General features: G+C 33.3%; 1 protein-coding gene across 2 annotated transcripts in view; it reads right to left on the bottom strand.

The window, feature by feature from the left end:
* Positions 1 to 15,671, bottom strand: part of PIK3C2G (phosphatidylinositol-4-phosphate 3-kinase catalytic subunit type 2 gamma) — a 419,361-nt gene that overhangs the window by 241,619 nt on the left and 162,071 nt on the right. For both annotated transcript variants that reach the window (XM_064377719.1, XM_064377720.1), the window contains 2 exons: positions 10,349 to 10,479; positions 2,157 to 2,345 (listed from right to left, as the gene is read on the bottom strand). In XM_064377719.1, the coding sequence (XP_064233789.1) occupies positions 2,157 to 2,345; positions 10,349 to 10,479 (320 nt within the window). The remainder of the gene's footprint in view (positions 1 to 2,156; positions 2,346 to 10,348; positions 10,480 to 15,671) is intronic.

Here is a 15,671-nt window from a genome sequence, read left to right as displayed (position 1 = left end):
ACTGTTTTCCAGTTGTCTGCAGGATTTTACATCCCCACCAGAGATAAATGAGGTTTCCAATTTCTCTGTATCTTCAACACTTTTTATTGTTTGTCCTTTTTGTATTTTTGGATTATAGCCAGTCCTAGTGAGTATGGTATCTCAGATGTTAGATGATTTTCACTTCTGTTTCCTTAATGGATAATGATATTGATCATCTTTTCATGTAAATGTTAGGGATTTGTATAGTTTCTTTGAAGAAATGCCCATTCAGATCCTTTGACCATTTTACAATTAGGTTATTTATCTTTCTGTTGTTGAGTTTTAAAAGTCTTTACATGTTTTGCATAAAATTTCCTCGTCAGATAGATGATTGTCAGTATTTTCTCGTATTCTGTCAGTTGTGACTGTCACATTTTCAATGAACTCTCTACTAGTTAATCAATTCAAGAATGACAAAATAATAATTGTGCTAATAGCCCAAGTCTAACTTCAGCAAAAAATAGCTAGAATTTTGCATAATAATTTTATAGATTTTAGCTGATCTTATATCTAAACCAGAAAAAGAAGTTAGAGTTATGTTGGAAATGAGAACTTTTTCCCAAAAGGATCTTTAAACACTAGCATGATGAATTGTGAATATCCCAATGAAACCAATCAATTGTTAATTACCATATACTTATTTCATTAACTTATGCAACTGTACGAAGTCATGTAGAAAATAAATAACATCGATAATGTCTTCAAATTGCTTATAATTTAAATGTTTAACTACTGTTCAAATAATAATATATCTTGGAAAGTGATTGGTTCAATATTAAGGAATTACTATGTCGTAGGTAATACTAAGCCTTCAGGAAACAGAAACACTGAGACGATCTGTTTTGCCTTGAGTAGCTCTGAGTCTGATGTGGGTGAAAATATACACATTTTACATATGGCACATAAACACATTACCGTAACATGCAATGTATAAAGCAATAGAGCACTGTACTAGGCCAGGAGTGACCGATTCTAACATGGCAAGGTCAGGGAAGACCCCACACAAGAAGGCTTATAAAAGAAAAAAGTTGCAAGCTCAAATAATAGAAAATATATATATGTGTGTGTGTGTGTGTGTGTGTGTGTATGTGTGTGTATATATACATATATATATTATATATACAGAGAAAGAAGAAGGCATCCGAGCACACATCAGTTAATGGAAGAGCCATAAAACTATTAAAATCTTCAAAGAGAGGAGTATAAAAATAATATGTAAATTTCAAGCTTGGGTGACTGAGAAGCTAGTAACTTTTGCAAATAATGGAAGAAACCCACTCTCCCCTTTACCCACCCCAGAAGTTTTATGAAGGACACTAATTAGTAAATAAATCTAAAAAAGGTCAGTTTGAAAGTTCTTCATGTAACTCCCTTTCCCACCTTTCTCTTCCTCTCAGGTTCTTGAGAGTGGATTCAGAATAGAACTGGGTTTCACATTTTTTTGCCTGGTTTAAGAGATTGCAGACTTTCTTCATGGCATCAGTAAGCTGATGCTATCAGGACAGACTTAAAATATCTTTTCTTGGCTTTGAATGTAAAAGGGAAGCCAAGGAAGACTTGTTTCTCCTGGACCAGAGCCAGCTACCACAGTTATTCCTACAAGCTTCTCCTTAACAAGAAGACATCATTAGCCCCTTTCCTGGTGCTCCAGGCATTTGATTCTGAGGGAAGATCTGAAGTACATGCAAGGAATAGATTTTTTTTTCTTTTACTCCTATCATCATCATTATCATATTAATTGTATACCTACTATATATAAGGCATTTTGGTAAACTTTGCATATTTTAATAGTACAAGAAATGATCCTAATTTTTAAAGACATTTTTATTTTGAGAGAAGTAGGAGTTTTTATTTTTCCCTGTTTAATTATTTTTATTATTTCTGTAAGAACTAGACTGCTCATTTAAGAAACTTCTACCATTTACTACACTACAAGCTTAGTGCAGAAGACATGATTATAGCTTAGATTTGTTTAAAATTTATATTCATAGCTTACATTTATCTAAAATTAATATCCATAACTATCAAAATTGAGAACAAACAGAATAGCTATTGAATTAATCATGTGGTTCTATATTTCTCTTCAAGCAAGTTCCTTTCAGTCAATAATATCATGCTTGTTATGCAATTCTTACCTGGAAGTCAAAAGCCCAAGGGCTTCTAGAGGTTGAGAAAATGTCCATCTTCTCAAAATGGTATGTATTTCTGAAACAGTCCTTTCATCCCATCCGGGGGCACTACCCAGCACCAGAGGAAGGGAGCAGTTTTCATTATTGCAGTGGAAGCGATAAAACCATAAATATCTTTTCTTTTCTTCAGAGAGTCTGAAAAACCAGATTGGAAACTAATTTACCGGAGTTTGCTGCACTAACAAATGTTGCTATAAATATGCAGTACAAAACCTTACTGTAGTTATTTGAACTTTATTTTAGTTTACTTTTGGAAAATGTCTTTTATTTTCTTGGGATGGTTTCATAGGTTATTTCATCAGTTTATTTTCCACTAACTTTATTCTTTTGTATTATTATTTTGAAAAAATAACATCAATTCAGATAATTCACATTTATTTTTGTTCACTCTTATTTGTGCTTTTTTTTTTTAATATGTCATTTTGGTTGGCAAATCTCTCTCCTCTAGGGAAAATCAAGTTTATCTGAATCCTATTTAAAACAAAAGTAATCAACTATTTACTCTCTTATTATTATCATTATTTTTTCAAATTAACTGAGATCCAAGTGGGCCTGTGAAAAAACGGCATAGTTTAGTAATGATTTTTCTTCATCTCAAAGCAAGCTTTATCAGAATTGAGAACTCTTTGCTGTTGTTAACTTCAAAAACAAAGATCTCAATTCATCCCTGGATTATGTCTTTAATTGTTCAGAGTTCATGGGAAGTTTGGCGTGAAAATGTCAGTGATGCTAGTCTCTTAGATGCTCAAGTATTTCCCCCTGGAGAGTAATTTAAAATAAAAGATCTAAATCTAGGACTAGGACCTTGACTTGCTGACAATTTATCATGTTTTGCTCACACTCCAGTAGAAGTATTCAGAACCACAGTTCAATTGGAGGACAGCTTTCCTCACACGACAATGGCTTTTGAGCACTCTCTCTTCCAAACTGACACTGAGCTTGAATCGGCTAAAACTCCCAAGAAAGCTAACAAAACATAATAAAAGTTTTTAGAGGTCTATGTTTCTCTATAATTTATTTTAAAGTTATCCTCATCTGCAAAAAGACAAGCGTGGATTATAGGTGATTTTTAAGGTGTGGTTAGGTTCTTTTTTTATATTTTGCTAGCACCTTTTCCTCTGAAAAACCCACAGAAGAAAAAATATCTGTAGTAAAATTACTAAAACATTTGCTCAGATTAAATTATTTTTCTCCAATACTGAACAATGCTTTTATTTTTTTAAACTTCTTTTGTTAAAGTAAATTCACATTCAAGGGCATGGCAGAGATTCAGTTCAATCATTTTTACAATTGCATATACCAGATAACAATCACACTCCTATCAGGATATATAACAGTTTTTTCATCTCATCAGAGGCAAGCACTGGTATGATTTCATTCACTCTAGATAAATACTAACTTTTTAGAACCTCATATAAATTTAATCATGGAGTAAATATGTTTTTATTTATAGCTTCTTTCACTTTATCATATAATGTTTTTGAAATTGTCCATATTGGTTGAGTTTGTCAGTAGTTAATTCCTTTTAATTAATGAATATTATTCCTTTGTATAAATATGACACAATTTACTTATTCACTCTCCTGTTTGATGGACATGTGGGCTGCTTCCTTTGAGGGGGTATGATAAATAAAGGTGCTGTGAACATTTGTGCACAAGTTTTTATATAAATGTATTTTTTAATTTCTCCTAGGAAATATCTATAAGAGGAAGGATGTGGTCATATGTTAGGAATTCATTTTTATAAGAAATTGTGAAACTGTTTTCTGAAGTAATTGTAAAATTTTACATTATTACCTGCAGAGTATAATAGCTCCATTTGTACTACATTGTTGTCAACTCTTGATTTTGTCTGTCTTTATAATGTTATCCATTCTAATGGGTGTACAGTGGTATCTCATTGTGCTTCTAATTTACATTTACTTGGTGTTTAGGCAATTTTTCATGTTATTTTCTTACATCTTTTGTTTGAACTATAAGCTCATGTCTTTTCCCTACTTTTTTGTTTGTTTAGATTCATTTGCATGATTTCTTCATATACTCTGGATACAAAAATTTAGTCATATAAATGTTTTGCCCATATTTTTCTCAAAATGTGGCTTGCCTATAGATTTCCTTAACAGTGTTTTTTCATGAATAGTTTTAAATTTTGATGATGTCCAATTCAGAAATTTGTAAATAGTTATTACTTTCTCTATTTGTTTAAGAAAACATTGCCTATCTTAACATTCATTCTTGTGATTTTTTTCTGAAGTATTCTGAAAGCAATATTTTACTTGCTGAACACACTTTTTTCATTTATGGGATGGGTGGTCTTGTCAAAAATACATTAAACATACAAAAGGGGCTCTGGCTCTCTATTCTACCTACACTGAATTCTATTCCGTTGATCTATTTGCCTATCCTCAAGCAATATCACACTATCCTAATTGCTGTAAAATTTATAGTACATAAATTCATAAAAGTTAGAAAATCAGATTTTGTTCTTTTTTCATGAATTCTTTGACTATTCTAGTTTCTTTGCATTCCACATAAATATTGAAGTCAGCTTTTTAATTTCTACAAAAACCTGCTGGGATTTTCATTGGGATTATATTTTATTTATAGATAAGTTTGAAGAGAATTATTATTTTAACAATAAGAATCTTTCAATCCATGGATGTAGTATGTTCTTTCATTTATTCAGATTTTCTTTAATTTTCCTTAGCAAAGTTTTACATTTTTTAGTAAATAAAATTTTATTAATTTACTAAATTTTAATAAATAAAATTTTGATATAGTAAATAAAATTTCAAAATAGAATTTATTTTATATACATTTTTACTGGAACACAATTAGATTTTGTATACTGATCTCAAATGCTATGTCCTTTACATAATCATGCTGTGTGGAAAAAAAAAAGAAGAAAAAAAAGAAAATAGTCAGTTTTATTCTTTTCTTCTCAATTTTTACCTTTTTTTTTTCCACATAGTGTACTGGCTAGGATTTACAATACAATATTAAAGATAAATGTTTGAAGCAGACATTGTGGTTTTGTTTCTAACCTTAGGAGAAAGCATTCATTTTTGCATGATTTAACATGATACTAACTATAAACTTTTCACCCATCACTTTTCAAGGCTGAGAAAGTTTCATTCTATTTCTAGTTTTGTGAGTTTTTATCATGACTGAGTACTGAACTTTGTCACTTTTTTTTCTGGATTTAGCAAGCTGATATGATTTTCCTGGTAAATATTCTCATTCTTTTACTTTTAATCTAATTGCTTATATACAAAACATGTTTCTGTAAAAAGAGTAAAATTATATGTTACTTTTATGACGTAGGCTGACAATTTCTGCTTTTTAGTTTGAGTTCAGTCCATTTACATTTAATGTAATATTGATATGGTTACCTAACCATACCAATGGCTCCCTGTGTTGCTACTGGTTTTTATGGGGTGTTTTTTCTTTGTCCAAACCATTTCTTGGTCCCATTTACCCTATGTTTTCTTTTAGATTTTATTTTCTGTTATATTTCATTTTTATCTTCTTGGCTTTTAAATACACTCTTAAGATTCAAGAAATTGGCTTTCTAGAGATTAAAATATCCTTTGTTTAAGCATATTACAGCCAATCATGAATTAAATAAATAAATAAAATAACAAAAATAACATAAAATTAATAACATAAAATAACAAAAAAATCCTCACATAAAATAACAAAAAAAACTTAGAACAATATACTTCCATTTTGATTCTTATTGAAGTTATTATAAATTTTATTTTTTATATATTATAAACCCAGAATACATTGTGATTCATTTTTCTTTAATGGCTTTTTAAAGAAATTAATAAATGTGTAAATGAAAGTATTTTTATTTATTTACCTATTTTAGGGTATTTTTATTTCTTCTCATCAATTTGAGTTTCCATCTAGTATCATTTTATTCCAGTTTGAAGTATTTTTTTTTTTTTTTTTTTTACTATTTCATATAGTATAAATGAACTGATAATAAACTAAGCGGTATTTGGTTGAAAATATCTTAATTTGGCCTTAATTTTTGAAACATAATTTTACTGTTTATAGAGTTCTAATTTGAAAAAGTTGTTTTCAGTTTTAACACACAAAGATAATATTCTACTGCCTTTTGGCTTGAATCATTTCTGATGAGAAGCCTGTAGTTAGTATTTTATATAGAATATTATATTAATATTATAGTTGTTTCTCTATATGTAATTTATTTTCTCTGTTGTTTCAAATTTTTATATTTATTTTATTTTTCAGCAATTTCTCTATGGTGTGTGTGTGTGTGTGTGTGTGAGAGAGAGAGAGAGAGAGAGAGAGAGAGTGAGAAAGAGAAAGAAAAAAGAAAAGAAAGAAAAGAAGGAAGGGAGGAAAGAGAGAGTATGTATTTGCTTAGTGGTTACTAAGCCTTTTACTTCTTATATTTGTGGGTTAATTTGTTTAAAAATCAAATTTGTCAAATTTGTCCATCTCCTTAATTATTTTTTGCCTCAGTATCTTTCTCCTTTTTGCTGTGTCCAATCCACACATATTGTTTGATATTGTCTGTCAGGTCACAAGGTGCTGTCATTATTTTGAGGGTTTATTGTCTTTTTCTACTTCAACATTATGAATAATTCCTATTGCCCTGACTTCAGGCTCCCTGTTCTTTTTTTCTTGCATTTCACAATCTATTAAGCCCATTTTCTGATTTTTTAAACAAATATTTTTAGGTATTGTGTTTCCAGCTCTTAAATGTCCATTTTTTAGTAAGATTCTTCATTTATTCATTCATATACTTTTTTTTAAAAAAAAATCACTAAATATCTTTATAATAGCTATGTTGAAATCATTATTTGCTAATTTAAAACTCTTTGGATCTGTTTCTATTTACCACTACCTCTCCCCAGGTTATGTTTATATTTTCCTGATTCCTTCCAATTATTTTCCTGGTTACTGATTGCATGGTAGACATTTTCAAATAGTTTTTAAATTATTGATTATATGCTAGACATAGAATAGTACATTGTTGAGAGTCAGTATTCTGCTATTTTTCAGATGTTGAATCTCATTTTTTTAGTAGTTCAATTACTGGAAGATAAGCTTAATTTCTTTGAGACTGGTTTTTATGATTTGTTAGGTTGGGCCTACTATAGTCTTTAATCTAGGGCTAGAGTGGACTTAATCCTAAAATGTATTTTTTTGGTTTCTTTACTATTGTAAGGAATGGCCTGTGAGCTTTCTCCATGCTTATTGGTCAGCATTTCTATGTCTCCCCGAATTGTGTGGCTTCTCAAATCACATTTATTTTACATCTCCCTGAAGTAGTTCTCTTGTAGGCCCTGGAATGTTTCCACCTGCTCATGAGTAGTTTAGCACTCAACTAAATATTTAAGACTCCAATACAGATTTCTGTAGCTCCCATCCTGCTCTCCAGTATGATGCTCTGAAGGTGCCAGCTGCCTCAGCATTACTGAACTCTAAATTCTGCCTTTTTAAAAATATCTCATCAGGAGCTGCATTCTCTTCTTATATTCTACCTTCCCAAGTCATGTGGGAGGAACTAGGTACAGAAAATGACTCCAGGCTGAAAGCCACTTTAATCCCAAGGCTTACCTCAAGTCCTGTTTGTTTAACTTATGAAAACAGTTGCTTCATATCTATTTTTCTCTTTTCATAATTCTCTCAGTCAAGGGGATTAGTCTTGCACTAGGTATTCTTCATGGTATAAGTAGAAGCACTAATCTATTTTAGAACAATTGTCGTTACGTATTTCATTCTGGGGTCTTGTTTGTGTTTGGAAGCATTCTTTTGGTTGACATCAAGAATAATTTTTTTTTCAATTTATATTTTTAAAAATATCACAAGCATATTTTCACTGAATTTCACTGAGTCTGAACCTCCTCACCCTGATTACTTTTGGTCAGTTTGAAAGATGGAATAATTAAGTCACCAACTAAATGATAAAATGTGGTATTGGGAAACTGAGGTTAATCTGATTCTAACACAAGTTTCACCACATTGAAGGCTGTTTTTCATGTGTTTTCATAGTCCAGGATAAAGCTGTACTGTACTGAACATTAATAATTGTATTTGAGTGGGTAAAACAGAGGAAAATGTTGCTTATTTTATGAGTGCTATTAGCTTAAATAGAAACTGAAATATAAAACAATTAGAATCTACTGGCATTAATTTAAAAACACAAACCTCTGATATTTAAAGACAGTTACCATGATTATTATTTGTTGGTTTTGACCTCTTTTTGTTTGAATATACTTAAAATTTCAAGGTATCTTTTTCATATTAAAAATCTCTGAGTATAAATATTGTTAGCCTCTTATTAGTGGCACACTTGTTGAATACATGGCCTTACATTTTCAAGTAAGACAGAAGAAGATGCTTCACCTAGTTAAGAATGATACTTGAGTCTTGAATGACAATGGATTGTCAATACATGTGTCATGAGGTCTGTGAGATCTTCCCTTGTCTTCAGTTCTTAAGGCAACTTTTTATACCAGAAACTGTGCAAGGTCAATTCGGTCCTTATAACCTATTTATTTCACACACATTATTATCAGTGTATAGCATTAGAAATATAGAGATAAACAAGAGAGATGGGCTCCTTGCCTTTGCCAGTTCTTGCAAATTAATGAGGGGACAAGAGCTAAACACATGAGTGAGCAGGATAATAGCTTGTGTTAAGTATGATGGCATAAAAGGTAATATGATAGAGAGTGAGGGAAAAAAGGCTTCATCACACAGAGTGGTCAAACAAGGACTTTTTGAGGTGAAATTTAAGTGAAAACCTAAAGGATGAGATAATTTAGTAATGTGAAAAACTTAGGAAAGAGTATTTCAGGCAGAGGGAATGTCAAATAATAAAGTCTTGAGATGGGAGCAGGACTCGCACATTGGAAGTTTAAAACGGAGTTTGATGTCGCTGGCTTGAAGTGAATGAGAATAACAGTAATAAACATTCAAATTAGAGAGTAGGAAAGTAGCAAGATTACTCAAAAGAACACTGATTGCACTCAATGCTCTAGTATGGGATGGCCCAAAATGAGTCCTCTTCCAGAAAATGACTCTATCATCTGCCCATTGATAACTCAAAATTTTGGATTCTCTATTGACTTAACATTGATTCTTTAATTTCTTAATGGACTTACTCCAAGATTCTAATTAATTATCAAGTTATATCTTCTCAACTTCCAAAATATGTTTCCCAAATCTAGCCACTTCTATGACTATCCACTGCTATATCTTAGTTCTAGCCATCATGACCTCTTGCCTAAACTGTTACCTTCACCTCCTTACTGCACTGCTTGCTTCTACTGCCACATCCTCTCCAATCCATTCTTCAACTTGTGATCAAAGAGATCACTCAACAAAATTCTTCTGATCACATAATTCCCTTGTTCAAAACCTTTACATTATTTTTCACTCTTGCAGTAAAGTGCCTTAATCATGTTACATGTCCTGTCTCTCTCTCCCCCACCCCTCCACACACACACACACACACACACACACACACACACACACACAGAGAAAGAGAGAGAGAGAGAGAGAGACTTTCTTAGTTTGATGCCTTTGGTATGTTATTCATGAGCATAATCAGCTGTGACATGCATTTTGCCAAGTAACAACTACAAATGCCACTAATTCCCTAACAGTTCTCCCTAGGATTTTGTTTCTATTCGAAGATATTATTTTATAAAATACCCCTATGTCACTAATTTTGTGCTGCTAAGACAAGACTTATTTCTTTTCTGCTGTTTTTAAAATTTGCCTTAATTAAGTGTTGTTTTTCCTTGTTGACTAAAACAACTTCCTACCCCTTGGAAGGAAGTTTGGGAGATGGTTTATCACTGCTATGTGCTGATTTATATCTAATCACTCTCTGCTTTATTATTTTGAACTCAATAATTTCCAAACTTTCTACTTTTCCTTAAGACTACAGGAAATAAATTGTTAAAAGCCCACAAAATTAGTTATTTACCTCCTAAACATTAATTGACCATTGAACAAGCATGACATTAAGAAATGAAACGAGTTATGTAGGAAGGAAGGCTTACTCTTTGAAGATATCATACTTCAAGGATGATTGAGGAAATCATAAACAGCAGGCAAAATTCACTTAAAAGACCTAGGTTACTTACAGTAGGGGAGTCTGTTTCTGTGAAAGTCTGGCAATATGTTTTAAATGTTCCTTTGGTGGCTCTTCAAGATTACTTCTATTCTCTTCAGAATCAGGTTTCATAAACTCCCACCCAGTGGCTGGAAAATCAATCTGAAAGAAAGCAATGATTTGCCATGTGTTGAAGGTGTCTGAAAATACATTATTAATTTAATACTCCTATCTTAGATTTGTAGAAACCAAAGAACAGAATAATTTATATTTTTTTCTGTGCAATTTATATTTTTTAAATACATATTTTAAAAAATATATATCTAATACTTTCTAAAAGAATTTTTAGAGCTTAGACTTAGGATTTTAATATTCAAGGTATTTAGCCAATCATTTATACAAATGGTATAGATGGGTCACCTGTAATGTTGTCTGAGGGAAAATGTGACGAATAGTAACACTATATGGCCTCTCCATAAAGATGAATATGTTACATTTTTGGTTAATGCTGAGATTATATCCATTTAACATTTCAGTGTTAAAATGTCTCCTTGTGAAATAATGAAATTTAATATTGGAAATCATGTTTTTTTCATGTAATCCACCTGAGAAAATAAAGAGTTAATCTATATTGATCTCTACTTCATGAAATCTACAAGTCTAGGAATCATTTTGTACAAATGAGTGAGCTCTTCTTTGATAAAGAACTGTTGTGCTAGTAAAAAGTAAAATAGAATATTTCTGCTTTGGTTCTGTAGTTCAGATTTATAGACAGTTCTAGAATCCAGGCTTTTTTCCTGGCTCAATGTACCTTCTATTAAACCAAGTTTCAGTGATTCAGAATCTGATTCTAGTAAATAAAATTACAGTTAACAAAAAAGACAGTTCCAAACTATGTAAATGAGCTGGACATTTTAAGGCTCCATAGACTTGCTTAAGGTTATTACACATACTGTTCTTTTTCTCATTTTAATATTAGAAATCCCACAGACACTATTTTTCTCTGCTGAATTATGTTAGGTTTGAATCTCAAAGTAAATTAAGGAACCTTTTAAAGTAGATGGTAAGAGTTTCAGTTTGAAATACAGTTTAATATATTTGAGAGCTTATTTATTTGAAAAGTTTTAGTGATTTTATTCTATAACCCCTAACATTTGTTAAATTTTTGTTTTTGATATAATCTATGTTATAATGTATCAATTAGTACTCCAACATGACAAAAGAAACAAGTAGGCCAGGTGCGGCAGCTGACGCCTGTAATCCCAGCACTTTGGGAGGCCGAGGCGGGAGGATCACGAGGTCAGGAGATCGAGACCATCCTGGCCAACATGGTGAAACCTCATCTCTACTAAAAATACAAAAATTAGCAGGGCATGGTGGCGTGCACCTGTAGTCCCAGCTACTCAGGAGGCTGAGGCAGGAGAATTGCTTGAACCCAGGAGGTGGAGGTTGCAGTGAGCCAAGATCATGGCCATTGCACTCCAGTCTGGCTCCTGGCAATGGACCGAGATTCTATCTCAAAAAAAAAACAGGAAGAAAGAAACAAGTAACAGAACAGCTTAACTGAAACATTACAGCAAATGTTTAATCTCTTGACAAAGATTAATCTTGAAAGATGAACTTTGGTATCTTAGAGGGAAGGGCATCCAGTACGAGCAAGTTACATGCTACTCATATGGGCAAATATTTTTAAATAACTCTTAATGAGTCAGTACAATTTTATGTTGATACTAAGTAAATGGCATGGTGGATGAGAAAACTGAGAGTAGTAGATGAGCATACAAAAGAACTCCTGTGTAGAAACCTGTAATACATTATTTGTATATATTTTACTTAGGAAATAACTTTTATTTCTGATACATGAATGAGCTCCTATATCAAATTGCATTTTTTCATGAATGATGAGGCTAAATAGCTACAGATTTCTTGAGTTACTATAGAAAATACTGAAATTTCTCCGAGTTGCCTTTTGCACTTTTTATAAGAGAAAAGTTCCCCAAAAGTATGCTTTAATGCATTTGCTTTAGAACATTTTTAAGCACCATACCTTATGGAAGATATAAGTAATATCTATTATTTTCTGCTAACTTACAGTCTAATTGATGAGAAAATGCACACACATTAACAATTAAATTAGGGAATAATAAATACACAGCCTACCGCTGTGCTTCACTGTTGTGCTCTCAGTACTGACCAACACTCGACTCTGTTCTTTCTTCTTCTATGGCTATGGCTGACCAAGCCTGGCTTTGGTCCCAAATTTCTTTTTAAAGGAATGCTCTAGGAGATCTACTCAAATGTCATCACTGCATGTGCTGTGACATTCATTTGTCATATTCCTGGTTAAGCCTTGAGGATGCACTCCTGATTTTAACAATAACACCACCACCACCAATATGGGGTATTTTTTGGGATAGAGGAACATATTCAAACCTGGTTATCCTCCCTTCTAATTCACACCTCCTTACACATTTAAAGATCAACTTCTTGTGCTCCATTTATCCATCTTGCTTCACTTCTTCTGCTCTTCCTTTGTCGTTCACACTTGGCCACCACGATTTCTATCATGGCTTCATGCCTTGGCACTGCTCACAGGAGCCATTGTGAATTTCCCTAGTAAGGTGCCCCTGGGTCAATTTTGGGTCCCTATGATTCTGTCAGATTATTCAAAGAACTTCCACCTGGACTGTGTGCAGGATGGTATTATAAGACACACGTGCTGGGCACGGTGGCTCATCTTTGTAATTCTAGCACTTTGGGAAGCTGAGGTAGGCAGGTCACTTGAGGTTAGAAGTCAAGACCAGCCTGGCCAACATGGTGAAACCCTGTCTCTACTAAAAATATAAAAATTAGCTAGGCAAGGTGGTGTGCACCTGTAATTCCAGCTACTTGGGAGGCTGAGGTATGAGAGAGAATTGCTTGAACCCTGGAGGAGGAGGTTGCAGTGAGCTGAGATCATGCCATTGCACTCCAGTGGGGGTGACAAAGTGAGACTCTGTCTCAAAAAAAAAAAAAAAGACATATGCATGTTAGATCATGAGTTCTATTGCAGTTCAGAGGAAGGAAGGATAACTGCTAATTGAGTGGCAATTGTGGTGAGTCTGAAAAAAGGAGTTGTAAAAGAGGGATCCATATGGTGGTTTTGGAGTGAGAAAAAAGGATCTGTTACATTAGAACTCAAAATATAATATGTTCTAAAAACTTTGTATCAATGATAAGACTGGTGCCTCTTCCTAACACTGACGGTAATGGAAGATAAGCATGTACTAAAATGTTAGATAAAATAAAATACTTTGAATGAGTGAGTAAGATCTGTGGTTTAAGGAGACATCTCACTTAGATAAAAGGAAGAGCTAAACATTTTGATATTCACGTTCGGATAAGTGGAACAAAGGACTAAATTGAGATATATCTGTGGGTGGTGTTTTTGTAGTCATCAGAAATATGGATATATATCATTAATTTGACAAATACATTCTTCCAACTACTGTGCTAGATGCTTGTGATATAATACCTTCAATGCCATCAGAGCTCTCTGTCAGTGGAAAGGAATATATTGTGGTGAATGTGTTGAAAAGATGCTGTTGGGTTTTACATGAACACAGAAGAATGGCACTTAACTAGGCTTGGTGTGAGTAGAAGAGGAGGGGGTAAGGATAGATTTCTAGAGGGTCCAGGGATTGCAAAAGATGAATTTCATTTACACAGAGTCAGAGGAGGGGTGCGCAGTAGACAGTGAAGGGGAGAGGGCACATTACAGACAAGGAACAGTATTCATAAATTCATATAAGGTGAAAGCAGGACAGTTCATGTCAGAAACTACAACATTTTCCAAGTTGCTGAAGCTTCAAGTGTCAAACAAGAGAAGCGATGGGAGAGGGATCATGCTACAGAGGTTGGCCTTAATCCTCTGGGTAGTGCTGAGTTATTGAAGAGTCTAGGCAAGGAACTGGCAGGTTCAAATTTAAGTTTTAGAAGGATCACTCTTGTGACTATATGGATTTTGGGTTAGAGAATGACAAAACTAAAGCCAAGGAAACCAGCAGATGAGGTGAGGAATTGAGAGGATAGACAAGAAAAATATAGAAGATAAATTGGCAGGATGTCGTATAGACTGAATATGAGTAGAGATAAAGAGGGAGGAGGCAAGAAAAACAGGTAGGTGTATGTGGGGCATGAACAGACATAAAGAATTCAGAGGGTGAAAGTAATTTTGGAGAGGAAGTGGGCTCAATATGGGGCATGTTTCATTTGAAGCTGCCAATAGAATATCCAGGTGGGAGTTTCAGCAAGTACGTGGCTATATTTGTCTGAAGCCTGAGGTGTGAAGAAGTCTGAACCAGAGATACAGACTCATAAGTGCACTTACACAGATACTGAGACAAAAACCTTAGAAATGTATGAGACGCAGTAATTCCACTGCTAAGGATATATTCAAGAAAGATGTGTTCACACACAAAAAAAGTCCATACGTGTTTATAAAAGCAATATTCTTAATAACTAAATAGTGGAAAGAACTCAAATGTACACTGACTGATAAATTAACAAATAAAATATGGTATATTCATATGTACATATTACAATAATGTAAGAGTATTGTATAAAAATGTGTATGTAATATATAAAAAGGAATGAATACCAATTGGTACTACCACATGGACGCACTTTGAAAATATTATGCTAAGTGATGGAAGCTGGCCACAAATAAGATCACACATTGTATGATACCATTTAAATGAAATGACCCAAATAGCCAAATTTATAGAGATAGAAAGAAGATCAGTGGTACCTTAGGATTAGGGAGGTTGGGGGAATAAGAGGTGAGAGCTAAGGAGTATGGGCTTTCTTTTTTTATGTGATGAAAATGCTCTGAAATTGATTGCAGTGATAGTTGCACATATCTGTGAAAATAATAAAAACTACTGAATTGCACATATCTGTGAAAATACTAAAAACTACTGAATTGCACACTTTAAATGGGAGGATAGTATGGTATGTGAATTATATTTCAAGAAAGCTGTTTTTTAAAAAAAAAGAAAGAAAAGAAAAGAAATGAATGAGATCATCCAGGGAGAATACGTGCACTGTGCATGGCCATGGCCTGCAGACTGAACCTTTTGAGAATTGTCCATGGGAAGGAGACAGAGCATGACAGAGAGCAGTGCAAGGAGATAAGCGAGGGCAGTAACACCAAAGCCAGAAAACGAGGGAGTTCAGTCATGGGGAAGAGACAGACAGTGCCAAGAAGAGTGGAGGGAGGACTAGCCTGATGAGGACTGAAAACCACTGCTGGGTTTGGCCCCTAGGAATTAGCAGGTACTTGACCAAGTGTGGTGGCAAGCCAGAATACAGTG

This window comes from Aotus nancymaae, unplaced genomic scaffold (assembly GCF_030222135.1).
Source record: "Aotus nancymaae isolate 86718 unplaced genomic scaffold, 86718_ANA_hifiasm-v0.15.2.pri h1tg000016l, whole genome shotgun sequence".
Taxonomy (NCBI): domain Eukaryota; kingdom Metazoa; phylum Chordata; class Mammalia; order Primates; family Aotidae; genus Aotus; species Aotus nancymaae.
The sequence above is the reverse complement of the archived record's forward strand: the minus strand, read 5'-3'. Positions and strand labels throughout refer to the sequence as shown.